This window comes from Neomonachus schauinslandi, chromosome 3 (assembly GCF_002201575.2).
Source record: "Neomonachus schauinslandi chromosome 3, ASM220157v2, whole genome shotgun sequence".
NCBI lineage: Eukaryota > Metazoa > Chordata > Mammalia > Carnivora > Phocidae > Neomonachus > Neomonachus schauinslandi.
The window spans coordinates 45,386,752-45,414,442 of record NC_058405.1 but is presented as its reverse complement, the minus strand read 5'-3'; the positions used below and the strand labels follow the sequence as shown (position 1 = coordinate 45,414,442).

The following is a 27,691-nucleotide window of genomic DNA, read 5'->3' as shown; positions in this document are numbered from 1 at the left end:
TAAAATAAGACCCTATCACTGCTCTGCTCAACGCCTTTGGAAAGTGCCTACAGGATAAAGCAAAACTCTAAAGCATAACACGCTCTCCCAATTTCCAATTTAGCCTTGCTGTTTCCTACAGCTCTACCCAAAGAGCATTTCCGGCCTGCTACATTACTTGTTGCTGTCCAAATACGAATTTCATGCCTCCGTGTCTTAATTTACACAGCCCAGTGGATTTCCAGACTTGGAAGCCCTGGCTCATTTTACTGTGTTCATTTGGTATCCACCTAATTCAAGATTCTGCATTTCAACGGACCAATAGAAGTCTGGGCACTACTGCTCAGGTGACAACCCACCTTCCCTGGCTCTACCCTAAGGTGGAAGCCAAAAGGACAATATTCACAATATTGGAACTATCCACGTAGGAGAGAAGGTACATCACGTTCATGGGTTGTACATAAATGGACAAGATGCCCCCATCTGCTGGGAGAAACTGGAACGGGAGGAGGTTTCCTGCAGGGTAGGAACCCTGCACACCGTTCCTCATTCCAGGAGGAAATGGGACTCACAGGGTAGGATTTCACATGGAGTCACAGGGAGTGGAATCCAAGAGCGGAAGCATCTTGTGTCCAACGTGCAGCCCTTGGAGATCAGCGGGTCTACTGATGCGGCCAGGGGACAAACCTAAGTGAAAGGTTGCAGTCCCCACGGATGAGTGCTTCGGGAGGAGCACAGTGACTTCTAGGGGCACTGGCTGGGGAGAAAAAGAAGTGAGCAGAGAGAAGGTGCAAATCCAAGTGCATAACATCTCTGAGACATCTCTGAGAATCGCCAATATCCAGGAGCAGAGGAGGTGTCTAAGAGAACCCAAGCAGATCTCCTAGATTCCCACTCAAGAGCGAAAGAGACCTCACCCTTACCAAAGGAAGACACAAGAAATTATGTCAAGGTAGGGAGGCTGGTTTGGGCCCAGTCAGAATTGAATCAAGAAGAGTGCACGCTGCTAGAAGTGCCCGCAAGCTGGCTTTCAAGCTTGGCATCCGTTTTAGAGAGAAGGACAATAAGAAGAGAGCACAAACAGGGATTTCAAACAAGAATAACTCAATCCGACGCTGGCATACATACACAGAGAGAAATGACTAAGCGGTTTCCCATTAGGCAGGCGGCTGTTTCAGAGTCAGAAATGAAACTTCATTTATACCAACTTACATCTTTGCACACCTGAGTTTGTTCTCCTGACTGTGAAATACCTATTTGTTACCGATATTACAAGAGCACATAAAACAAACTGGACAGATGCCATATCTCGTCCTAGGATTGGGCCAAATATACCTCTAAGTGGTTGGCTCAGAGAGAATATGTACAACTGAGGAATTCCTACCCCAGAGACGTGAATTCCATTAATGTTTTAAAAGTGCTTATTAAACACCTGCTTTGGAAAGATAAACAGCAGCTCACTTTAAAAGGTTCTTTTTAAAAAACATGGCTAATTTTAAATACAAGCGTTTTATTTTTGTAAGATTAAATGAGAAATATTATGTTTGACTTTCCTGTTTAAAGAACAAATCTTTTAGAGCCAAATTAGAATATTAGCTGAAGTATCATGTAAAGTAACTATAGTAAATGCTTCAAGTCACTTTCCTCTTTTCTTGTATTTTATAAAAGATAAATATCATTTAATTAATGAATTAAGCTAAACTTTTATTCCACAGAGGCCTCTGATAAGTTTCAGGAGGAATACACCAAATTCTTAAGACGTTTTATTTCTGTTTTCAATATTAACTGCACTTAAATGGGAGCAGGCTGAAAGCATGCGTGCACACACAAGCCTCCCTAGCTAAGATGTAATACTCGGAAGGAAATTTTTATATCTCTTAGGGTTCCTAAGATTCTAACATGGCTAAACACTGCTGGAGAAATTTCTCCTTTCTTACCTTTCCCTGTTTAAAGTTGATGAATGGGGCGCCTGGGTGGCTCAGTTGGTTAAGCGACTGCCTTCGGCTCAGGTCATGATCCCGGAGTCACAGGATCGAGTCCCGCATCGGGCTCCCTGCTCGGCAGGGAGTCTGCTTCTCCCTCTGACCCTCCTCCCTCTCATGCTCTCTGTCTCTCATTCTCTCTCTCTCAAATAAATAAATAAAAATCTTTAAAGTTGATGAATGGCGACTCAGTTATTATTCCATTTCTATTATATCCAAGTGTGATGCTTTAGAAATAAAAAAAAAAAAATGGTGCCAAACATAAAAAGGGAATTTTCTCATGGGGGAGCTGAAAGATTTGAAAAACAGTACTCTTTCCCCAGCTTTCCTACACCACAAGTAAAGCAGTTCTGAACAAAGCTCAGCATCATTTGGGCTCTCCTAATTTTCCAAGTAGAGAAGGAACAGTTTTTAAACTCTCCACTATGCCTCCAAATATAACATTAAGACATTTTACATTCAGTCTCAGCAGATACCATGAGTTAGGAAACAGCGCTTCCTCAGATTGCAATGCTGTGTGTCTTAAAAGAGTCAAAATGCAAGAATCAAGAACACAGTATAACCATAATACCTGAGAAATACCTGAGAAAATGCCTGAGAAAATGCCACATTTCCTCAGGCCAAGTTCCTTTAGAATCTCATAGATAAGGTCCCTAAAAAGGTTGTAGTCTATGGGGAAGGTGAGCAGCATTAGGGTCTTTTTGCAAGAATGAAAGGTACTTCTAATTATCACAAATGATATTTTCCTCTACCAAAGCTGAAATCAGAGTATAATCAATACAGAGGTACAGCAAAATCATAGGATAATCTATTAAAATATTTGGTAGATTTATTTATTGACTAATTTAATATTTATTTAATAAAAACTCTCCATGCATTCAAAAGGCACTACATTTGTTTGACTCTACCAAAAGGCACTCCTTTTTTTTCCCTGAGAGGTCAACATTGTTCCGTAATAAACATTAAAATAAATGAAGGCAAAGTAAAACAAAAACAAAACAAAAAACCTTTTATTCACATATGAATCCAAGGGAAAATACAATCTAATTAGCATCAAGACTATCCACTGGAAACAAGAGATGATAATTGCAATTCGGCACTAACAGAATCAATACTTATAAAATATACCTAAAGTACAATAAAACGACTGCCTTTCTCTTAATTCTTGGCTTTTGAATTAAGATAGTCCCTTTTGTTCACCAACCTTCTCGACTTTATGACATTTGAAGGCTACTATGCAGTGAAACAGAGGAACTGTCACATGTTTAGAATCTTAGAACTAATGGCAAGTCAGAGAATCAAAGTCAGAATGACTCTGGCGGGAAACTATCCAGCTTCTAAAGGCACTGAACCCTCACACAACACTTGCAAGTTCCTGATGGAGCCTCTAACTCAACACTAATTTGACAAAAAAATGTTTCGACTTTGCAAGAGTTACTGCATGGATAGCACTAAAAGTTTAAAAATAAACCTTCAAAGGATTGTGCTGGACTAAAATTACTGTCACTTTTATCCATTAATGATAATTATTGGTGGGAGTTCTATAGTGACAGTTCATTCTACCCAGGCAATGGTCTCCCAAGAACTGCTTATTCCAAAAACAGTCATCTATTTTCTGTTATTACACTAGTCTGTCAAATTCTTCCTGCCTTGGGGCATCCAAGCTTGTGTTAATGCTGCCCTCAACATTAACTCTGTTAATATTATGTTGCTTCTAATTTTCTTGAAGAACACTGGATATCTGAGGAAGGAAGCTATCCAGGAAACAATATTTTAAAATCCTATCACAAAATAATGTCTAATTTCATCTAAACACTAATGCCTATTTATACCATTTTCAAGTAACACATAAATATTCAATTTCTCTGCTTAATTTTCCCCATCTGTCCTAGGGTTTATTTATTCATCATCAAAAGCCAAATACTACTGAGTTCCTTTTTTAAAATGGCAAGATAATCACTTTAGACTTAGCAACCTTCGTGACCAAGTTCAGCACCACTGAATGGATTTCCTTCAACCTTAAGAATTTAATGTCAAAATGACCAAAAATAGGAAGAGAAAAGAGACAGCCTATTAATAAAGAAATAAAAACCTGGCTTCCCCTCTGACCTTTTGACACATTGATATTTTCATCTCAAAAGATATACAAACAATAGTACAGCAATACTGGGGACTATAAACTGGGATAAAAGGATAAGAGCACAATAGTTGTGCTGGATTGGTGACTGGAACAATCGGCAGTCCAGATGCTTGCTAGCATTTCAAAAGTTCAACTGCACAACTTTTCATTTTAAATTAAAGAATCTAAAAATCACATGCTTCTCTTTCTGTGCTGAAAGATTTAGTTTCCCCTGACAATTACCATTATTTTTTATCAATACTTTGTGTTTAACTACAAGATCCTAATTTTCTTTTTTTTTTTAAGATTTTATTTATTTGAGAGAGCGCGAGCAAGCACGAGTGGGATGAGGGGCAGAGGGAGAAGCAGGCTCCCCGCTGAGCAGGGAGCCTGATGTGGGGCTCAATCCTGGGACTCCAGGATCATAACCAGAGTTGAAGGCAGATGCTTAACCGACTGAGCCACCCAGGCGCCCCAAGATCCTCATTTTCTAACACACATTGGCCATTTTGCAAACGCATTCTTTTGGTTACAGGGAGACAAGAGAAAAGTTGACAGAACAGGTGTTTTTTTTTTTTTTTTTTTTTTTTTGTTCCACAAAAAAAAAAAAAAAATTCCTCTAATTTTTTTTTCACTTCCAGGAGTTAGTAAACTTTTTCTGTAAAGCACAAGATAGCAAATATTTTAGGCTTTGTGGGACATATGGTCTATGTCCCAACAGCTCAACTCTGCACCTGTAGCTCCAAGGTTGTCACAGACAATATGTGAAGGAATGAGCGTGGCTGTCTTCCAATAAAACTTTATAAAAACAGGTGCCGGCTAATTTGGCTCAAGGTTCTGTAGTTTGAGCTATATTTTTACTTTACATATAAATAACAATATGCTGAACTAAACACAAAATGGAAGAGATGTCATTTGACCAGTTAATTTTTATCAACTGTTTGACAAATCTTATGTGTGTCTTCTGTGGTATTTCCTATGCGCACACTGCATGCTAGGTCCTATGAGATAAAGATTGCTGAAGGCCAAGTTCTTGAAAAATGTACAATCGATTAGTAGCATAACACTAAAGCAAACGAAATGAGTGCAACCAAATATTCCATACATTAAGTTATGTAGCAAGACTATAATGGTTTACCAAAAAGAGACTATTATCAAGGACAAATATTCAGAGGACACATTTTAGAGAACACTGGAATTAAAACAAACACGATTTTGTTAGATTCAGTTAAGAATTAGAGGGAAGGTATTTATGGCAAAGAGGACACCAGAAATAAGCACAGAGAAGCAGGGATGAGAGTGCCTGAGGTAAAGAGCAGATGGTTATAACCAGTTCAACAGAGTCAGAGAGCAGTCACTGGGAAGTACATACTCGTAGTCTCTTATCCACAAATTCTACAGTCAGATGTTTTAGAATCTGTTTTGCAGACTGTAAGAAGGTCAAAAAGGTGTATACGCTGTGAAACACTACCACATCCAGAATAACCTAGGGCAGCATCTTCTAATTAAACTCATTATTATTTCTGCTTCGATGGGGCCTCCTGTCAGTTCAGGCCATGTCTGGCATCAAATGAGCTTGGACACTGAAGTTACTTAAAAACTTCTGGTTTTCAGGGGCAAATTTGCATTTTTGGATTGGAAAGGGGTTGTAGACAGAGAGTGGATTTAGCTGCCCCAAACCCTAAGCAATCCAGTTTCTTTTACAGTTTTGTCTGATTGGTTGTTATTAGCTTTTTGACTGGTGCCAATAAGTAACAGCCTTCAAGGGTGGCATACATTTCACCTCGTTTTCAACTGTGATATAATTTTTTTCTCTTTTTGTAAGTGTTGGACTGGACTCTATACAGGCACCAATCAAGTTCAAAAGCCTCTCTCTCTGGAGGGCTGTGTTTCTCAGGGTAAATGCTAAAAACAGACATTTACATGATGTGTAAAGAGTATCCATTAAGTAATAGAGGTGGGATAAGTGTCTTAAAAAATGGAGAGATCTATGGTTATGCCTGAAATTAAGACAATACTCACAGTCTATCTCTGAAATTAAAAATAACTTCAAATACAAATACTCATTCTACTCAGAACTAGCAATGTGACATGGGAGGGCTCATCATGATAATAGTCCACTGGTTTGGAAAGTATACACCATGTAAATAAGGGTTGGGAGGGACAGCTACCTAAGGAGGAGTCAATGTCACACACACAGAAGATGCACTGTGATTATAGCCTATGTTGTCAAAGTTATAATGTTCTCAATATGGTACTAAGATTAAAATAATGGATTGGTAGGATTTCTGCCCTCGAAGGGTAGAAAGCAGGGTGAATCTGTGCTTGGTAATAGAAGAGCCATAAGTTAAGTGATATTCATAAAAAGTTTTCTTTGGTAAAATTCTTAGAAGTAACCCATACGACACCATAAAGATTGAAATTCTTTTGCCCCCCAAAAAGTTTACGATTAATTGGCATTTAATCTTGCATTATAAAACAAATTTAAACAACAACAAGAAATTGGAGTCATTTTCTAGTCGGCATATAGCTAGTATTACAGAATACTCAGAAGGGCAATGAAAACCATTTTCAAAATGGTTCTTAAATATTGGATGAACAGCCAGTTAGTATGAGGATGTACCATAACGATGTTAAACGAAGAGTGACACAACTCAAAGAGTTACCAAAAAAAAAAAAAAAAAAAAATCACAGTTTCAAGATATGTTGTGCTAGAGAAGTCTGAGAGCCTCCTCTCCTTATCTTTCTTTTCAGAGGCTTTTTGTAAAGAGAGGATGGTGTGTGGGCCTTGCACAGCCATACAGAGAAGACGTGTATTAGTGCACAGAAAAGCAGGACTCTGAATGAGTTTCCCCATTGAAACTGTGTTATTCCAGTGAAAGAGATTCCTGCACACACATGAAAACCTGTGTAACTATTAGCAACACTCTTGGAAAAATTCCCCACTGGACACTCCTTGATACTATTCATGGAGTCTCCTAATACCATCAGAAAAGAATTTGTTAAATGGTAGAGCTGGTGGCGGGGGTGAAGGTGTCTAAGGGCATTTGTTCTCGAATAAAGCACACCAAGGTGTTTGTGCCCCTTCCATAAACTACTATCCTACAAAATTTCCTGGTTCTTTCACTTCTAACTTGGGTCAAGTAATGAAAATACTACAGATGTTTCCACCCCCTTCCAAACTGTTGAGCTCTAGCTACTCAGTTGGGCCCCGAACTATCCGGGCCATTGAAAAACCCTTTTCTAGAGGGGAAGAGTGGTGCTGATGGTATCCTCAGGGTTCTGGGCACTGGGGTAAACTAATGCTTGATTAATCAGAAGAATTAAAGTGGAATCTGAACCAGAGTAGAAAAGCCTTCCTAATGTGACAATCCTCCTCAAACTCCCCAACACAAAGGAAGAGGGTATCTATAGTTTAAAACCACTGACTACGATACCAAAGACAGAGCTGTCCCTCTCACCCAAGGTTTCCAGAGAAGATAATTCTCAACCTCCATACATAGGTATAGAGTCTAGTGCTAGGTATCAATTACTAAAATTCATTTTGGTCCCTTTTTTCTGCACTATGGTCAGACCATCAGTGGTAAAGGCATAATAGCACAATAGTTTAAAAATATGTCCTCTGGTCAGAAAACTTGGCTTCAGTGCTTGCTCAATCTGTGACCACATACAAAGACGTTAAGCAACTCTGATAAAAATAACTGCATAAATTTGCTGTAAGCATTACATGCAATAATGGACACATACAGAACCTGGCAAATAATACGTGATCAATAAATGGTGGCAGAAGTGGGTGTTGCTATTGCTAATGTCCCATAAAAGATGAGGGTAAGAAAAGAGAAATATATCAAAGCCAGTGCAATCTTATCTGTTCTATTCTTCTAAATAGAGAAATGATTAAAACCATTGGCCTATTTCTATGCATCAATTTCCAAAAATGCTAGAAAGCTGAAAGCACCACTGAACAAAACTAGAATATACACCATTATGGAAAATAATCTAAGTTTTATGATATCTGCAGAGGACAGGGTAATTGTTAAAGCCTTTATGAAAGCAAGTACACACATTAATTGCCTATCTGTTGAGATTGGCAGAGACATTCCCAAGTAGTATTTATGTAATATGCATTTCCTCTAAAATGGAGGCCTAATTGCTTAGTTATTCTAAATTGCAGAATGGAAAACAAACGAGCCATTTCGGCCATGTGGGTAAACAACAGATTTCTAAAAGCTAATTATCTCTTTATTTAATAGACTGAAGTTGTACCAAATGAGACATTTAAGTCTAATAAATAATAAACAAATTGTAACCTAAAGACTGAAATATAGGAGCTGCTCATATAGTTTTTATTGCTCCATTAAATAAGCTCTTACTTACTTCCCCCACAAAACATAATTATACAACACTGGGTCCATTTCAAGGCCATTCTGATGTGCTACTTAAAAATTATGTGAATCAACTTAAATACTCAGGAAGTCTTAAAGCATAATATTTGAATTATATTATCAAACGCCCCATTCGTTTCCACGATTAAGAAACAGAAATACAGTCTCGAAAAACTTGCACATAATCACATAAAATTGCTATTACTATTTGTCTCACTAGAAATGATTACACATAAGCATAGCTGTGCACTTCAAACAAATAAATACGAGCGTCTATACTTACTAGTTTCTACATCAGATGTTTAATACTTTGGGTATATTCTCAATTAAAATAACTCAAAATGTAAATACCAACCTCAGAAAATGTATTCGAAATTCACATACCAATTAAAAAAAAGACATCACGAAAATGTAGTTAATTTCTTTGCTTAATGTAATAACAAATCATTCAACAGAAATAACCAGAACTGTATGTGTGAATATTTAAGAGACCTCCAGGCTCATCATTTTTAAAGAAAACAAAAATGAGAAAAATGACCTCTTAAAGCTATAATATGACAATACAAGATTCTGTGCTTTCTTAGTTTCACTGCGCAAAAGGATTTTCAATGCTTCGTTTTTCTTCTTAGGGAAATTTAGCCCACTATTCTATTTTTATTTTCATTCTATTAACAAAAATCACATCCTGAAATGATAGTGATAATAAATAGTAGACTTGAAAATCGTTACCTGCTCTTTCGCCAAGGGCAAGTAATGATTTATGGTGGATAAGAAAGAGCAGGGATTTAATTTACTCTACTACCTCAGGTGGTGAAACAAGAATTTGTACATCTGTGAAAAAACACAGTTCTTATTTGCATGGTGAAAATACTAAAGTCATGAAAATATATGGAAGGAAGCTCCCTGTGGGTTTATGATGGGGTTATGTGAACATTCTTCTCTCTCAATCGTTCAGGGCTGCGTGCCCTACATATGAAAATAAAACAAAAAGTCCCTGGTCTAGAGAGGTGACAAAGCCCTAATGTAAATTCAACAGTTCGCCCTTCTACATTTTTTTTTTTTTTTAAAGATTAGGAAAGCTAGGGGCGCCTGGGTGGCTCAGTTGGTTAAGCGACTGCCTTCGGCTCAGGTCATGATCCTGGAGTCCCTGGATTGAGTCCCGCATCGGGCTTCCTGCTCGGCAGGGAGTCTGCTTCGTCCTCAGACCCTATCCCCTCTCAGGTGTTCTCTCTCTCTCATTCTCTCTCAAATAAATAAATAAAATCTTTAAAAAAAAAAAAAAAGATTAGGAAAGCTAGGCTGACAACTTCCACAAAGACTGAAGCAGTATTATGTTCTTCTGTACTAAAATAGAACACCCACAAGGAAAAATAATACAGAGTTTTAGCTCACAATAAGATATTGAAAAAATAAACCATACTGGCATATTTAGTATAGGATATGCTATATCCTATAGCATAGGATATGAACATGGACCTGATTTCTCCTATCAATTTCTAAGGAGTTTTAGAACCAATATTTTAAATTAGTACATTCCATATACATTGTATTCTTAGTTCTCTAAGACCAAATTTTGTCACCACCACCCACCATGCCAGCATCTCTATCTTGTTGTCTTGCCTTTAGTTCAGGTAACTGTTTATAATCTGAAATTATCTTTTACATGTGGTTGTCTGGTTGACTTGTTAGAATTAAAACATCATTCCATCGGGGACTTTATTCTTATCAGTGTAATGCCAGCATATAAATACAAAAACTATTTCTCGTTAAATAAAACAAAAGTGACCTATTAAATGTCTTTTCTCTACCAATGAAGTGGAAAACTGTAGCACTTATATTTTTCATGGTGATACATTTTAATTAAAGATAGTATTTGTCAAGTATAGGAAATGTATAAAATCCAGTGAGTGTATTTGTTAACAGTGTCAAAAACTGATATTTTGCATATGAATATTTTCTGTAATTGTTAATTAGACATACTACTTTACTGACTTCTACTTCATAAAGCCTCCAAATGTTAGGAAAAATCATGATTTGACAAAAAGCATATTCTACATCTAATATGGAAAGGAAAAGGTGATTGCATATCTGTACTATTTTTAAATGTAAAAAAGATATCAACAAATAATAATATATTTGATACTTATATGACTACCTTAGCTATAGCAACTATAATAAGAGACTATTTTGTTCTTCTATATTAGCAATCTTATGTTTAAAGGAAAACTAAAGACCACTTGAAATAATCATCATTTACTAGGGTTTTAGAAGAGGTATTTCACTTTGGTGAGGATATTGTAAGTTTAGGTGCTCTGAAATTTGGGATATATCCCTAGATTTGTTAAAATTCCATGGGCTACAGGAAAAAAAGAAATTCAAAGTTGATTTCCAAAATTTTCAAGTGTTTTCAAAAGTAGCGTCCTACCTGATAACTTTCTGTCCTATCAAATGACTTTCCGACTAAATATATTAAAATATTCACAAATACAGAGTATGTAAAGATACACTGTCTTAAAGTATTTATTTAATATTATCTATATAAATTAATGTTGCCCTGACTATCCTTTGAAGAGCACTCTCCTGGGAAATGTCAAACTGTGTGGCACATAAGGACCTTAGCATTTTTGGGGGAGCGTCTATCAAGTGAGAACCCTACAGCTATTGAGACCCATGTTTGGGAAGATATAGCATAAAGTTTTATAAGGTAATTCAATAGGTCAAATAAGATAAGCTCTATGATTCCCAAAAGATGCAAAAGAAACTTTTATTTAAAAAAATTCATATCTACCTTATTACCCTCTGTAGGAAACAGGATGAAGTTTCCTCAAAAAGTTAAAAATAGAACTACCCTATGATCTGATCCGGTAATCACACTACTGGGTAATTATCCAAAAAATACAAAAACATTAATTCAAAGGGATACATACACACCTATGTTTATTGCAGCATATTTACAACAGCCAAACTATGGAAGCAGCCCAAGGATCCATTGATTGATGAATGGATAAAGAAGAGGTGGTGTATATACATATATATATATGTATATACACACAATGGAATATTATTCAGCCATAAAATCTTGCCATACGCAATGACATGGATGGAGCTAGAGAGTATAACGCTAAGCAAAACTAGGGAAAGACAAATATCATATGATTTCAATCATATGTGGAATTTAAGAAACAACAACAACAAAACGAGCAAAGGAAAGACAGGGTTGGGGTGGGGGGAGAGGCAAACCAAGAAACAAACTTTTAACTATAGAAAACAAACTGATGGTTACCAGAGGGGAGGTGGGTGAGGGTATGGGTGATGGGGATTAAGGAGGGCACTTGTAGTGATGAGCATTGGGTGTTGCATGGAATTGCTGAATCACTATATTTTACACCTGAAACTAATATTACACTGTATGTTAACTATACTGGAATGAAAAGAGAACTAACCTTCTCAACAAAAAATTACCTATGTGAAACCAATATAAACCAATTATTAACCATAACTGATGGGTAAGTATTAGAACAGTTTTGGTAAATTTCAAAAACAGACCCTAGTATATAAATAAGTAAGAATTACAATTAAGTGGAGGAGAATAGTATTATGAATAACTGAAGCTAGAAAAATAATTGAAATGGATATAAAACTGCTGTAAAGATGACTAAATTTAAAGATAAGAAAAATCACAAAAGCAAAAATTATAAAACATTTTTATATATCCAGATATAAAAAAAAGTGAGAAAATATACTTAAAAGGTAAATATTGATGCTCAATGAGCTAACGTGTAAATCAATAAGAAAAAGACTAAGACAACACAATTCACAAAGAAGGAAATACAAATGGACCGTTAAATACTTGAAAAAAAGTCCAACTTCATCAGTACTCAAAGAAAGGCAAATTAAGATAAAACAGAACTTTCTACTTTATTAACAAAAATCTTTAAAAATGACAATATTCAACCAAAGTGTGTTCATAAACTAATACTAAAAGCGGGTGAAATTAGAATAATACTTTTGGAAATCAATTTGGCAGCATGCATCAAAAAGTCTTAAAACTTTATCCTAATAATTACAAATATTTGTCAGCCATTTATGCATAAACATATCACACTGAAAAGACAGAAATAACTATTGTTCTATGACCTCATTAAGACTAATGCAAATTAAATTAGATATGACATACCCAGTGAATGCAATGACACAGGTATTGCAAATGACAAATTAAGAATCACAAGAATAACAGGAAACATTCAGAAAGTACAGCAAGATGCTAAACAGCATATTCAGTACTATCATATGGCTACTATTAAAAGGTAGAAAATTTTAAAACTGAAAGAAAGATGTGCCAAAATATTAACAGGGATTTTTTTTTTTTTTGGATGGGACGATTATGGGTAATGGTCTTTCGATCAATTACTTTTTAGGTGTTTTCTGTAACACAGCCGTATTATTTTTAAATTGGAAAAATAAAATGAACTTCGTTATTCTTAAAAATAAAATGCCTTCCCACCAACAGTGTAGGAGGTGGGTATTAAAGAGGGCACGTACTGAATGGAGCACTGGGTGTTATACACAAACAGTGAATTATGGAACACTACATCAAAACTCATGAAGTAATGTATGGTGATTAACATAATAAAATAAAATTGAAAAAAATAAAATGCCTTCAGGAGAAAGGAAAATTTAAATGAAAACATTACTGAGATTACATTGGATCTAACATTTCATTAAAATTTTTGTTTCCTATCAGGTTTTAACTTTCCAGGTTGATAGAAGAGAACTGCTGAGAGGCTCTGTATAGGCAGACCAGAGGGTCTGGGCAAAACCCACAAATACAGCCCATGTGCTTGCTATCAAGTAACTCATCCAGATGACACTTTGGCCGATACTAAATGAACTAATGTTCTAATATAAGAATGTCTGGTAAATTAGGCGTAGTCAATTATTTTAAAATGATTTCCAAAAACATTAAAATCAATATTAAACCTTTCTGATCTCCATTTTAGTTAACACTTTAAGATATTTTTGAGAACACTTCCTGAATTTCAAGTGTACTCTTCTAAATAAGAAGCTGTGCTTAGATGATTATTTTTTTCTCCTGGAAGAAACGTGTGATACATTAAGGTACTCAGTTTGCTTTATTAAAGATAAAATATGTCTGTAAAAGTGAAAGTAAAAGAGGCAAAGAAGGCATCTCTGTCTACCCCTGGGGAAACTTTAGGTGAATTTGCAGCCCTGAGTTGTAAACTATGGTAATTTAGCAGTGAAGTTGATGGATTTTAATTAAAGCCTTCTGCAATCCTTAGTGGCTTAGAGGTGGAAGAACCAGAATTTTGAGGGAGTGAAATGTAACTAAAATTTACTTAATTCTTTCGCTTCTAAGTTAGTGGTATCCTCTAGCTTTGGAATATATACATAGATATCTTTGTAAAACTGTAATTTTTCTATTTTTTTTCCAAGAGCTTTTTATTAAAGAAAATTTCAAAATATACAGAAGTAGAGCAAATGGTATAGTGAACACACCCTTCCCTCTAAGCACCCATCACCCAAGTTTAGCAACTATTATTTATAGCCAGTCCTGTTTCATCTACACACCCGCCTATTTTCCTGGTCATGCTAGACTATTTTGATTGAAATCTCAGACATACTTTTGTCTGTAAAATTTCAGGATAAGTCTCTAAAAGATACTTTATAATATATTCGCAACAACATTGTCATGTCTACAGGAAAAAAAAGGTATTCAAATATTTCAGACTGCCTTTGTCTATACTTGTTTGGATTAGAATATACGTAAGTTCCATTTATTGCAATTGGTTGATAAGTCTCTTAAGACTCTTTTAATCAATACATTTCCCTCCATCACTTTTTCCCTCCCTTAGAATATTTTGTTGGAAAAAACAAGTTACTTGTCCAATAGAATTTCCCAGTTTTCTATAGTTGTTAATTTATTGATTGACATAAACCATTACCGATTGGTTACTGAAGTAGCAGTCACAACAGCGCGAATATACTGGGACTACAAGAATAGACCAGGAGACCAGTATTACCTACAACCGATGACCAGTTAGGTAAAAGCACTACTTGTGAGTAAACTAAAGGGGGAAAGCCATTTAAAAAAAAAAAATGCTCTACAGCTTAACTATACAAATAGGTGATCATATCTTCTTTTTTCACAGAAGTTTATTAAACTGCTAATAACCAGTACAAATAGCAAAGCTGACAGTACTCACCAGTCTTCATTTCTAATAAGCGCTTTTTCTTTTGTTGGCGTTCAAGCCTTTCCTTCTCTGCCAATTCTTTGGCTATTTGGGCACGTTTTTCCCTTTCCTCTGCTTCTCTTTTTTTGACATTCTCCTTTCTTGCTTGCTGTTACAAACAAATTGTGGAAAATGATCAATTTTAACCACAGCGATTCCACAAAAATTATTAATCTGTAGAACTGGGATTAAATATCTTTTAGATAATGGCTACTTCTAATATTAGTAACACAGTCTTTTAAAAGATTAGCACAGGAACCCTTGTTAAATATGGATCTATAAATACAACTTATGTTTGAAGCACCTGCATCTTAGTGAAATCAACTAAGAGAAGGGAGACAGAAACTAAAAATAAAAAAGCACTTAATTTACAAATCAAAACTGTTTCCCTACATGTATTTCCAAAAGAGGGTCTAGCAAATGTATTAGAGCCTCCCATACATCCTCTGCTAGGTAACTACTGAGTACCAGAAAAGTAGTCGAAAAAATGATAGAAAAGAGCTGAAATTTTGCAATGATTGTTTCATATTACAGTCCATCATTTAACAATTTCTTTCATATAAAGACAAGTGTCACAGGATGACTAGAGGAGTATCTGGCATTTCAAAGCTAGACCTCTGACTTCTCCTCAAAACCAATAACATGTGAACTATAGGATCCTGAACAGATATGTGATTTAATTCTTTATTTTCTAAGTTTTGTACAAATCAAGAAACACCTCTCACATGGCATTAGTGTGAATTAACAGGTAAACAAGGATTTTTCTATGTGCCAACAAACAGCATAGCACATATTACAATCTCCTATTGTGATTCTCAGTACCAAGGGATGCAAACAGACTATCTAATTGCTTGTTTATCACTAATATTAGTGATTAATAGTATTAATATTAATACTATATTAGTATTAAATAGAAACATGCATAACTAAACTTTAACAAGTAGGTGGCTTATGTTATTTTTGGGAGAAACTTTCATTTCTCTACTGTCATAGTCTTTGTTTTTGTTAACCCTAGAGAGGGTACATGGTCTTCATTAGAAATCAAATAGCAAAATTTAATATTATTGACCAAAACGATGAAAAGTACATGGAAAAAAAAAGAGGAACAAAAAGCCTAGGTTAGAAGCAATATTAATTCATCCATCCATCCCTTCATGCAATACATACCGAGACACCGAATAATAAGTGGTATTATGCTAATATCACTTGGCATATATATATGTGTGCATATGACTTATATATGCATAGATGTATATATAGTTCTAAAAAAAACAAGTTTATATTCTGTGTGATAGGGTGGGCCAGGAGGCAAAGACAGACAATAAATAAAAAGAGTTTGATAAATATTATACCATGAAAAAAACAAGTGATGTGATAGAATGCTTGGGGAGGTACTTTACACTGAGGCGGTCAGATAAGGCCTCACTCACTGATTGATTCACGCTGAATCTTCAATGTCAAACAGCTAACTAGGTGATAACCTGGGGGAAGAACAAATGCAAAGGCTGTTGGTGCGTTTGAGAGAAAGAGAAGGCCAGTGTGATGGTAGAAGAGGAGGTGAGGAGATATGCTGAAGCCTGATCACTTAGGGTCTTCTAGCCAAGATAAGGAGGTGGGATTTTCTTTCAAGGGAACTGGAAAACAACTGGAGATTTTCAAGCAAGAGAGTGCAAGACCAAGCACTCTAAGGTAAAAGTGCTAATCAAGCACCTTCATTCCCAACAATCTTTTCAAAGATATATTATGAATAGTCTTGGAAGATAGAGGTAGGGTCTTCCTCTTAAGTAAATGGATTTGTTCACCAGCCAGTATATAAACTGGGGCAAAGGTTGGGCTGTCTTATTACCTCTTAAAAAAGACTGAGTTCCCTTTATTACCTCTTAAAAAAGACTGAGTTCCCTAAGTTCACGATTTCACTCCAGTAATACAAACCACTGTGCATGTAGGTATTAAACTGGCCTTCTTCACATCACCCTGTGGGAATAGAGACTCAGGAATCTCCACAACTGTTGACTCTGGCTAGTGCTATTACTGTAATAAATTCTTTGACTCCAGTCTTGTGTCTTCTGCCAACATTCATGAAGTGATGGCAGGCTAACAAGGTAAATTCTCCTACTCCTCACAGTTCATGACATATATTAACACTATTACTGCTAAGCTACGAAACGCCGGCTGCAGTAATAGGTGCTTTCCCATGCAATCCCTCCAATCTTCAAAATGGATTCTGCATTCTCCATTTGACACAGAATGGTCAATAGTTGCTCATTGTAATGAATGTAGGAAGAGGCAGAGGCAGGACGGAAAGCCTGCCTGTGGTGTATGTTCTTTCTACCATGCTGCTTCAGACTTATGGCAGCATATGTTAAGCACCAACTCTAAGACAAAGGCTGCTATAAAAATCAAGATAAGGAAGGTAGGAAAAGGCAGCATAAAAGTAGAAAACAAGTGTGGTTTCAAAGACAAGCATGTATACGTGTGTGCACGTACACACGTATACATGGGTACCCATGTGTGTATAGGTAAGGGAGACAGGGAAGATTGGATTGTGGTAAAGAAAAAGATGGGCAAATATTCAGAAATCAAAACTGTATTTCTTGCTTGAGGGAAATGAGTAAGAGGAACCTACAAAAAATAAAAAATATATATATCATGTAGCTTATTTATTAAACTTATTAAAGTACAAAATTTTCTGATGTAAATTTTCTACTTTAATGACTGGATGCATTTCATTGAGAACATTTAATAGACAACCTATAACCAGACATACTTGCCACACCCTTTTAGTATTCCATTGGGCAAGAAGAAGTCAAAATTACTTCCTGGGACCTATAAAAATAATGTTTACATTTAAGGAATAAGCTCTGTATAGTTCTTAAAGCTGTTTTGTTTTATGGAAAATGCACTACTGATTTTCATTTAAAAGCCAATCTCATTTAAAACATATCTTATTCTGACACTATAACTACTAGAAGAATTTCAGGTGGAAAAATACCAACAGACAGCATAGAAATAGGTATTTAGTCTGAAACTAATATCCCAGTTCAAACAGTAATTGGGAATTTTCTTTTATTCTAAATGTTGAGAAGCAAAAGCAGCCGAAAACAGAAAAGATGAACAGTTAGAAAGCTACATTATTCTAGATACAACTGCCTCTTAGTTACTTCAATTCTAAATTCAAAGCTAGAAAGAAAAGTTAAAGATGAGCTATACATAAAGATAGCTATAAGACATTGATTTTTTAATCCTCTCATTTTAACTTTTTATTTTTAGTATAGTTCACACATAATGTTGTTAGTTTCAGGTGTACAACTTAGTGATTTGACAAGTCTATATACATTATGCTATGTTTCCCTTATTCTTGGCCTGGTTTTCTATTTAGTCAATTGGCAAATAAACTGCACTGCCACCAACTACTTTCAGCTCTGCAATGCCAAAAAAAATTTCTCTGGGTGCTTGCAGAATGTTCCCGCGATAGCCTGGCACATGTTCGGGTCTGAAAGATCTATGGGCAATGACCACAGACGGTTTTAAAACTTCAGTCACATTTTGACTGTTCGTTTCAAAGTTGTAATCAATAATTTACCTGAGCTCCTAAAGCTCACATGCATTTTATGGTAACAGCAGACTCTAAAATAGCTCTATAAAAATACATAGGTAGGCTAAAAAATAAGTGTATACAAGAATATAGATATGTCAAATATATGTACATATGTGTGTGTGTTCTAAAAAAAAATGAGCTCACAATTACTTCCCACCTATAATTTGTTTTCTGCATAACAAGAACTTTGCCACGAGTTTCAATATACATTATAGCATCATACATTTTGTCCCAGAGAAACCAAAATGACTCAAAGCCAGTGAATTTCAATAAGCACACACAAGTGTGTGTGTGTGTTTAGAATTAGAACAGTCTGGCAGAATACGCTGTGACTATTCTCCTAAACATTATCTTTGAGTTTTTTTTTTTTAATTCATCTTTATTACAAACTTCTATGACTTGCTTTTTCCATTCAGCATTATATTTCTAAAACTCATTCACATTTTTATATAAAAATAGAACCTCATTTTCACTGCTTATAATATTAAGTCATTTTATTATTTACTCACCTATGGGTGGGATTTGAACTGCTTTGGATTTTTGGCTATGATGAACAATGCAGATACCAAAATTTTTACACATGTCTCCCTGTACCTATGTGTAAGAGTTTTTTAATGGTAGATCCCATTAGTTCGTTCTTAAATCTGTTTAGAAATTGTTGATAGTTTCTTTAAGTGAAAGAGAACAGAACATTTTAGAATGTAACACAAGCAGTAAGTATTCTTTGTTGATGCTTTTTGTTTTTGTTCTAAGGAGTGCTGGGTCCCCCTGTAAAATATTATTTGACAGTGTGGGTTATGACCAAAATAGTTTGAAAGCCGCTGCTCTCTCGGGTCGGAGGAGAGCTGGGTGATGAATAAAAGGAGAGGTTCCTCTTCAATCTTACTAGATGGTGTCAAAGCATTTCCTGAGTGGTTGTGCCAAAAGATACAGCTACCATCAGCACATAATCATAGCCTACATACTAACCAGATTGTTATCATCAGTCTTCTATTTGGCAAGCTTATAACGGTATCACATGGCGCTTTTAACTTGTATTTCTATGGTTACTAATTAGTTCAAGTTGCTTCTCACATGTTTATAAAACATTTGTATTTCTTACTCTGTGAAATGCCCATTTCCACTTTTACCCACTTTTACCCACTTTTCCATTAGGTTATCATTTTCTTAATTTGCAATTCTTTAAATATCCTGGATAGTAATCTTTTGTCAGTTTATTTTATAAATAGATTTTGGATTTTAACTGTCATACTTCATTTACTTATGTAGTCTTTCAGTAAACAGAAGTTCTTAAACGTAGCCAAAAATATCTTTTCTATTACTGCTAGCACCTTTTGTAACTTATTTAAGAAATCCTTTCCTACTTCAAAGACAAAGAGATTCTTCTACACTTTCTTCTTCAAGTTTCAATGATGCTATTCACATTTTAGTACCTACTTTATCTGAAATCAATGCTTTTGAATGGTGTGAGGTGGAGACCCTATTTACTTTTTTCTATGAAGAGTTGAACCATAACTTTTCACAACTAAGCCAGCCTTTGCCCACTGATTGGCAAAGGCCATCTCTTTTGGATTTGAAGTGGCCATATATGTGCTGTTGTTGGGGGCTATTTCAGTCCATCTGGTCAATATATCCCTGTTTGCATCAATAACACTGTCCTAAGTATTATAGCTTATGCTTGATTTTTCTTCTTCAGAATTGTCTTCACTCAGTCACCTATTTTTCAGAGCAAACTTACTGAAGTTTTTGAAAAGCCCTATTAGGATTTTGAACAGAATTGCTCTGATTCTGCAGATTTAGATAAAATTGGTATCTTTATAATAATGAGTCTTTATAAACATAATGTGGCTCTCCATTAACTTGGGCCTTTTCAAAGTCTTTTGGAAAAAAAATACACTTTTTCCATCCAGGGCTTAGACAGTTTATGTTCGATTTATTCTCTGTATTTTCTATTGTTCTTCTAAATGGTACCTTTAAAAAAAATTATGATTTCTAATGTTTTGGAACTAATACACCTTTTTATATATTCCATTGATAAAATTTATTTCCAATAATCTTCTTGTGGCTTCCTTTTCGTATATTCATTGACAACCATAATGGATGGCTACTTGCTTATCAAATTTTCTACTTTGTATTTCTTTCTTGTTTTATCATACTGCAGGAGTTAAATTCCCATTATTAGATTACGAGGGTTCTCTTTGTCGCTAGTTTTCTACTTAGGGGTAGAGGGTTTGACCGGTTTATTGTTCTTGTTTTAAAATCTGAACACACGTTGAATTTCATCAAATGTTTTCCTCAATCTATTTAAAGTCTTAATGCAGTGAATTATATTAATGGATATTCTAATATTAAACCACACTTTCATTTCTGGGATAAACTCAACGTGGACAGGAAGCATTTATTTTTTTTTTGAACATTTGGTCATTATGCATATATATTTATATTCTATCAGTTTAGAATAATCATTTCATTAAATTTGGTAAAACTCATCTGTAAAACTTTTTGGGCCAACTATTTAATTTGTTCAAAGATTCTAAATAAGTCATTAAATTAAAAATTAGTTATAAGCTTATTCAAGCTTTCTTTTTCTTTTAAAGTAGCTTTAATATGTAGTAATTTTTCTAGGAACTTACCTATTTCATCAACCTAATTCTGGCCTACAAATTTTATAGTATGCTTGTCTCTTTTTACTATCTTCAGCATCTGTAATTATAATCCTTGTTATATCAACATTTCCTTTTCCTTGATTAATCTTTTCAGAAATTTATCTAATTTTTTTTTAAGATTTTATTTATTTATTTGACAGAGAGAGTGTACAAGCAGGGGGAACAGCAGAGGGAGAGGGAGAAGCACACTCCCTGCTGAGCAGGGAGCCCGATGTGGGGCTCCATCCCAGGACCCTGAGATCCTGACCTGAGCTGAAGGCAGACGTTTAACTGACTGAGCCACCCTGGTGCCCCCTAATTGTCTTTTCAAAATAATGACAATTCGGCTTTTCAAAAATTCTCTAAGTCCTTTTTCCTTCATTCCTTTATTTTCTTATTTTTTCTAAAATTATACAATTCCTTTTTAACCTCTGAGGTCAGATGCTTACTTTAATATTCAGTCATCCCAATTTTTTAACATAAACACTTAGGGTATAAATTTCTTTATACCACTATCACTGCATTCCATAAATTCTGGAGTATTTTCAATAAGGTCTAATTTTTCTCTATGATTTCTTCCTTAACAGGAGTAATTTCATGTAATTTTAGAATTTTCAAAACAGAGGTTTTAAAATTTCATCCTTTTTCAAATTTTATTGCTAACTGCATATTACAGTAGTTAAGAAAGATGCAGCTTAGAAACTTATCAAGATTTCATTCATGGTCTCTGGTGCGTGATTACTTTGATAACAGCACCACTTATGATTGAGAAGTGTACTCTTAATTGTTGAGTTGGGTTCTTTCTATATTAATCAAATCAACTCTATTAATTGAATTGTTTAAAGCTCCCATATCTTTGATGATATACCAATTAGAGAACTTTGTTGAAGTTTCCCAATATAATGCTAAATCTGTCGTTATTTCTAGAAATTATAAATTTTTACATGTCTGTTTTGGTGCAATGTTATTATGGTCATGCCAATTTTTGAATTGTATCTTTCTGATGAATTATGCTTTGTATCATGAAGTAACATTCCCTTGTCTTAAGTCTATTTTGTCTGTTATCACCATAGTTTCCCATTTTCTTTTGATTAATATTGTATTCATTAACTGTTCTGTTATTTCAAACTTTTGCACATATTTGGTTTATAGGTAGGTCTCAAACAGCATAAAGCTAGGTTCTGTTTATCCAATCTTAGTCTTCTAAAAATTTTATTATGATTTATAAAATATTTGTTTCTACCACCTTGTATTAATCCTTTTATTGGTCCTCCTTTATGTGCCTTATTTATTTTCTTTGTATGCCTTTCTTGGTCCATTTCTCCCTCTGTGGTCTGGAACGTATACTGGATATATCTATCCTTTTACTGGTTATCCTTGTAATTTTATCACACAAATTAGTTTTTTTTTTTTTTAAAGATTTTGCCCATCTATTCGACAGAGAGAGAGACAGCAAGAGAGGGAACACAAGCAGGGGGAGTGGGAGAGGGAGAAGCAGGCCTCCCGCTGAGCAGGGAGCCTGATGCGGGGCTCGATCTCAGGACTCCGGGATCATGACCTGAGCCGAAGGCAGCCAATTAATGACTGAGCCACCCAGGCATCCCTCACACAAATTAATTTAACAAGACCTGCAAGTTCACTGATAGCTTTATCTCCCTTCTTCTCCTTTGAACAATACAGAAAGGATAAAACACCTGAACTCCAAACACCTTGTTCAATTTATTTCACAATTCTGTCCAGGAGCTAAGCTCTGTAACTCCTTTTCTATAAAACAAGTTAGACATTGTTTTATTGTATACTTTCTTTATATTTAGTTTCATAGTAGGTAGGCCTTCTTGTCTCTCAATTCTTTCTTTCTGAAGAAAAAAAATGTTGCTTCTTAAAATACATCCTTTAGAGGAGGGGTCAGCAAGCTACATTCGTGGCTTGGCCAGCAGTTTTTGTAAATAGTTGTATTGGACATAGCCACACCCCCCTCATTTACATACCACCTATGATGGCTTTTACAAAGCTACTGCAGAGCTGAGCAGTGTTAACATCTGGCCCATTAAACAGTTAGGCAATCCCTGCTTTGGGAGATCCTTTAACAGAGAGATGTTCATGAAAAACAACCCTTTGCCCTTGAAGATTCCCCCAACTTTCTCACAAGACAGCCATGTTTTAAAATATCTGTTGTACTGTGGTGGGACTGATCTTTGAATCTCTATTATATTGTGAGAAAATTCTCACAAGTAGCTTCTTATAGAAGGCTGACCAACACAGAGATCTTTATTTCTTAAACACTTCTGTATAATGTGGCAATTCTTATACACTATATATATTTCTGGGTAACTTATACATGTGTGTTTTAGGATCCAAAGGTAAACAATTTAACACTGAACAGCCATATAGGGTCCTGGGCACTCACTCAAATAAGTGTGTTGACTGGATAATCAAGAATATCATCAAAAATACAGTAAGTATGACATTTCATTACTTTCAGAAATGATTTTTTAAAATCTGTTTATTATCGCTTCTTAGGAAGGCAGTAACATCGTTAGGAGGAAGAAATCTAAAGTCTTGTGTCTCAGTTTCCTCTTCTGTAAAATGGGCAAAATAACACCTACTTTATGGTGATATTTTAAGAATTAAGTGCCTGGCACACAGTAAAACCTATATAAATGCAGCAATTATTAATAACATTAGTAATATTACTAATTTACATTATTTCCATTACTATATCATTGGTGAAATGCCCCATACAATTATTTATCCAGCAACAATTCATGCAAGAGCCACTTTCTAGCTTGCATCGATTATATATGCTTCTATCAAGCATATGGGGGAGTGTCAATTTTCATAGTCCCTATGAGAATATAAATGTTTTCCATTCAGAGATGGTCACGTACACTGACTCAATAGGAAGTTCCTCCAAAGCATACATCTAATACAGCTGGATTACTTGGTAGGGAAGGTACAGAGGTGAATTAAATATGGGAGGCAAGATATACACTTGTTCTCGTCTAGCTATTTGCCACTAAAAATTTATATATTTATGTTTTCCTACAGAGGTACACTTTTTTTAATACTTCTAAATCTAATATACTTTATGAGATTTTATTCTGAAAGAGTTTAGTTTCCTAAAGTAGTTCTCCTCCAAAGTACTGCCTGCTTTTGAAATTAGACATTTTTGATAAATTAACTTAAAAATGTGCCCAATGACACAACTCATTTTTTTTTCCTCAAAAGCAAAATTTAAAAAAATCAATGTGCATATTGCCTCCTTCCAAAAAAGCTTAGTAGTCTATATTCCAAATATACCTTTTCTTGTCAAGTGTATTAGTCTTAGAAGAGAAGAATTGAAACACAAAAGAATAATTTTTCTTATAATACCAGTCACAAAAGTCTTTACAAATATAAAACATACGTGACCTATTTGTCCATTTTCCATCAAGATTTTCTTTTGTAACTAAATACAAAATTTCCCCCACATGCAAAAAAAAGAAAGAAAACCAAAACCAAAACCAAACAATGGAATGTAACTACTGTGTGGAAAATGAGTTATTCTTAGAAATCCCTATTTGCAATACTTATAAGTAGATGCTTTAGAGAGGAATCTAGAATGACAGTAAAAATTAATTTCTCTGCTATTACCAAATTCAGTGATGAAATGTTATCAATGAGAATAGGAGAGTATTATATACTCTAAACTGGCACAAACAATTCGTCATCTTAACATTCAATATAAGGTGTTATTAGTTGAACTTTTCATGACCATGAAGCTTATGAAAATGGGAAACTATCCTTTGAGAATGTCCCCCAAGAATGTGCAGGTGCTGATGATTAAACTATTTCAGCTTCAAGTTGCTCTTTTTGGTAAAATCAGTTTCAGATGAAACAGCAAATTACCTATAAGCTTATCAGGGACTTAACGTTATTGAGCCTATATAACTCCTATATAACGCCAATGAGTTTGTTGGTGATTCTCTCACACATTTTGCAAAATTCTCAAATAAATGAGATAGTTCAACCTATTCTACAACTTCTTTAACAGAAAAAGTATGGAATATTCACAATTATGATTTCCCAAAGTACAACCTGATTTTCCATTAAGTGTGTTTTCTTCCTTTGTGCTCTGAAGTGATATAGTAGTATAAAAATACTCTTTTTATCCCGCAATTGTGAGGCTTAGATAAAGGCATAGCTAGGCACAAGATGGTAGTCATGAAGTGTAGTGTTTAAAGGGAGGCTTGGTAATAGGGTAGTTTTGTTTGTTTGTGTTTGAGCTACTGCTAATCACCTCTTCAAGGAAAACATCCAACTAAAGGACTACAACATTCCATGTAAACCTGGTAATGTTTAAAACGTAACATTAAAAGTAGCCTTAAGTCAACAGTGTGTGCACTCTCTCTCGTTCAGAATGTAGAGGACCAGTATATCTGATGTATAAAGAGCATGCCATTTTATTCATTTTTGTTTGTGGTGTCCTAGTTTAATGTTGTCTTCTCAATTACATGGGTTAATATACTTATTATTATGTATTATTTTATTTATTTTCCCTCCATTGTCTATCAACAGTTGACCTTATCATTTTATTAGAATAATCCAGTCTACCTTTTGCTAATATTATTTCAGTGAACAAAATATTTAAAAAGTAAAAGGGAAGTACAAATTACCAGTCATTTAATCATATAGAACATGTCGTCAGATGGACCTGTAACCCCACTGAGTAAGGCATAGTAAGAATAAATCCTATCAGTAAAGAGAAAACTTAAGTCAATTGGTCTAGCTGTGTTTTTACTGTGAAAAGGCTAAAAAAGTAAAGATTAGAAGAACATCTCAGAATTATTTTCAAGGTTGTACACCCAAAATATTCAGCACCTGGAATAGCTCTAATTCCTTAAAAAATCAGATGCTAAAGGATATAAAGAAAACATCCTATGGTTAAAATGTTTGTTTTGTTCTACGTTTGGAGCTTTATACCTCCCAGTATGATCTCAGAATAGCAATACTGCCACTAAAGACTTTTTTTAAGCTGTAAACTCACCAAAACAAGCAAGAAGAGAAGACATTTCCTACAATAATTACACAAGTGGGCTCAACATCCAACCACGGGACTTTTACATGCTTTTCATTGCTCTGATAACATCATGAGTCAATCTACAAGATTTAAGGAGCACACAGGAAAAGCTTAGTGCTTCGGTGTTCCTGTTGGTCAGCTAGTTAGTCCATACAATGGTCATCAGAAATGACATTTAATGTTGACAAGCATCAAATTTAAATAATTTTATTTAAAATATTTAATTAAAAATTATTTAAAATAATAAATTTAAATAATCAGTTCTGTTCTGGTTGTCCTCCTTACCAAGAAAATTTTATACTAAAAATATCCCCTCACTGGATGATTTCATTTTTGTTTGGCAAATCACTACTTTAATCTCAGTATTCAGTAGAAGAATTGTATTTGATCAACTCATGCAGCAAGATTAAATGAGTTATAACTGATTTTATATTTGTTCACTACACAGTGTATTTCAACTGTATGAACCAAAAATTAACTTAAAGTCTTCAAGTAGCATGAATGATGGATCTTTAACAGGATGAAACATAACTTAAGCAAAATTGTAGAAGTAATCTAAACACGGAGCTATTGATGAAAAATGTTATTTAGTTCAAAATATCTATGTGGAAGCATAAAATAAAAAAGGGACACAATACTTAAAATATCGATCCTGTTATAATGACATGGCAAAGGTGAAAATCACTTCTATTCTTTGTAGATAGTTAAGTTGTTTTGAGGGTGCATGTACATCATGTCATTTGATCTTCAATATGGAACACCCCTAAGGAACACATGGTATTTTTAACAGAAAACAGTCTCAGTAAGGTTAAGTAACTTGCCCATAGTTCTAACACCCCGGGTGCTCTGATGCCAGAGCATGCACTCTCAGCCACAGCCGTCTTCCCAAAAATAAGGCAGATGGCAAAATACCACTCTTAAAAACAAGCAGCAAGGGTGAGGCTTCCCATAGGCCAAGTTCATAAATCACTTAAGATTTGAAGACATGAGAGTGAATTCTTCCTCTGTGATTGTCATTACACAATTCAGATGGGAGGTATGCATGCGGGGAAGGAAGTTTAGGGAGGAACTGATTGGACTTTAGGGACAAGAAAAACTGCCAAGTTCAGCACATCCACCCAAACCCAGTGCACGAAAAAGAAAAAACCTAAGAGAGGCTACCCCACCTCTTGTGTATGCATAAGTAATCCCTTGTAAGGCAGGGATTGTTTTTCTCACCCTCAAAATCCTAACCTGAAAGTGGGGTGCCCAGATACACAGGTCTGAGAAATGACAAAGAAGGATGTCCAGTGATCTTTTTCAGTACTTTACAATCCCTACAGAAAATGTTCATGTGCTCAGAAAAGGAACTACACGAACCAAAAAAGTCTGACTTCTTTAAGTGGAATCATGCCAATTCTGTGTGGGAATATATGAAATAGGAAACTCAGACGGTCATCACAGTGGTTACATATGTTTAATTAAACAGAAAATTGACAGAAAGAGATCTGTAAATAAAGAGAACACACTGGTGGCTGTCAGAGGGGAGGGGGCTGGGATGACAGGCAAAATGGGTGAAGGGAAGTGGGAGATACAGGCTTCCAGTTATGGAATGAAGAGGTCATGGGGACGAAAGATAGAGCATGGGGAATATAGTCAATGACATTCTGTCATAACAGATGGTAGCTACACTT

At 35.1% G+C, this 27,691-nt stretch overlaps 1 protein-coding gene across 4 annotated transcripts in view; it reads right to left on the bottom strand.

Moving 5' to 3' along the window:
- DIAPH3 (diaphanous related formin 3) overlaps nt 1-27,691 on the bottom strand; it is a 488,058-nt gene that overhangs the window by 150,988 nt on the left and 309,379 nt on the right. For all 4 annotated transcript variants that reach the window (XM_021697835.2, XM_021697836.2, XM_021697837.2 and 1 more), the window contains one exon: nt 14,690-14,825. In XM_021697835.2, coding sequence (XP_021553510.2) covers nt 14,690-14,825 — 136 coding nt within the window. The remainder of the gene's footprint in view (nt 1-14,689; nt 14,826-27,691) is intronic.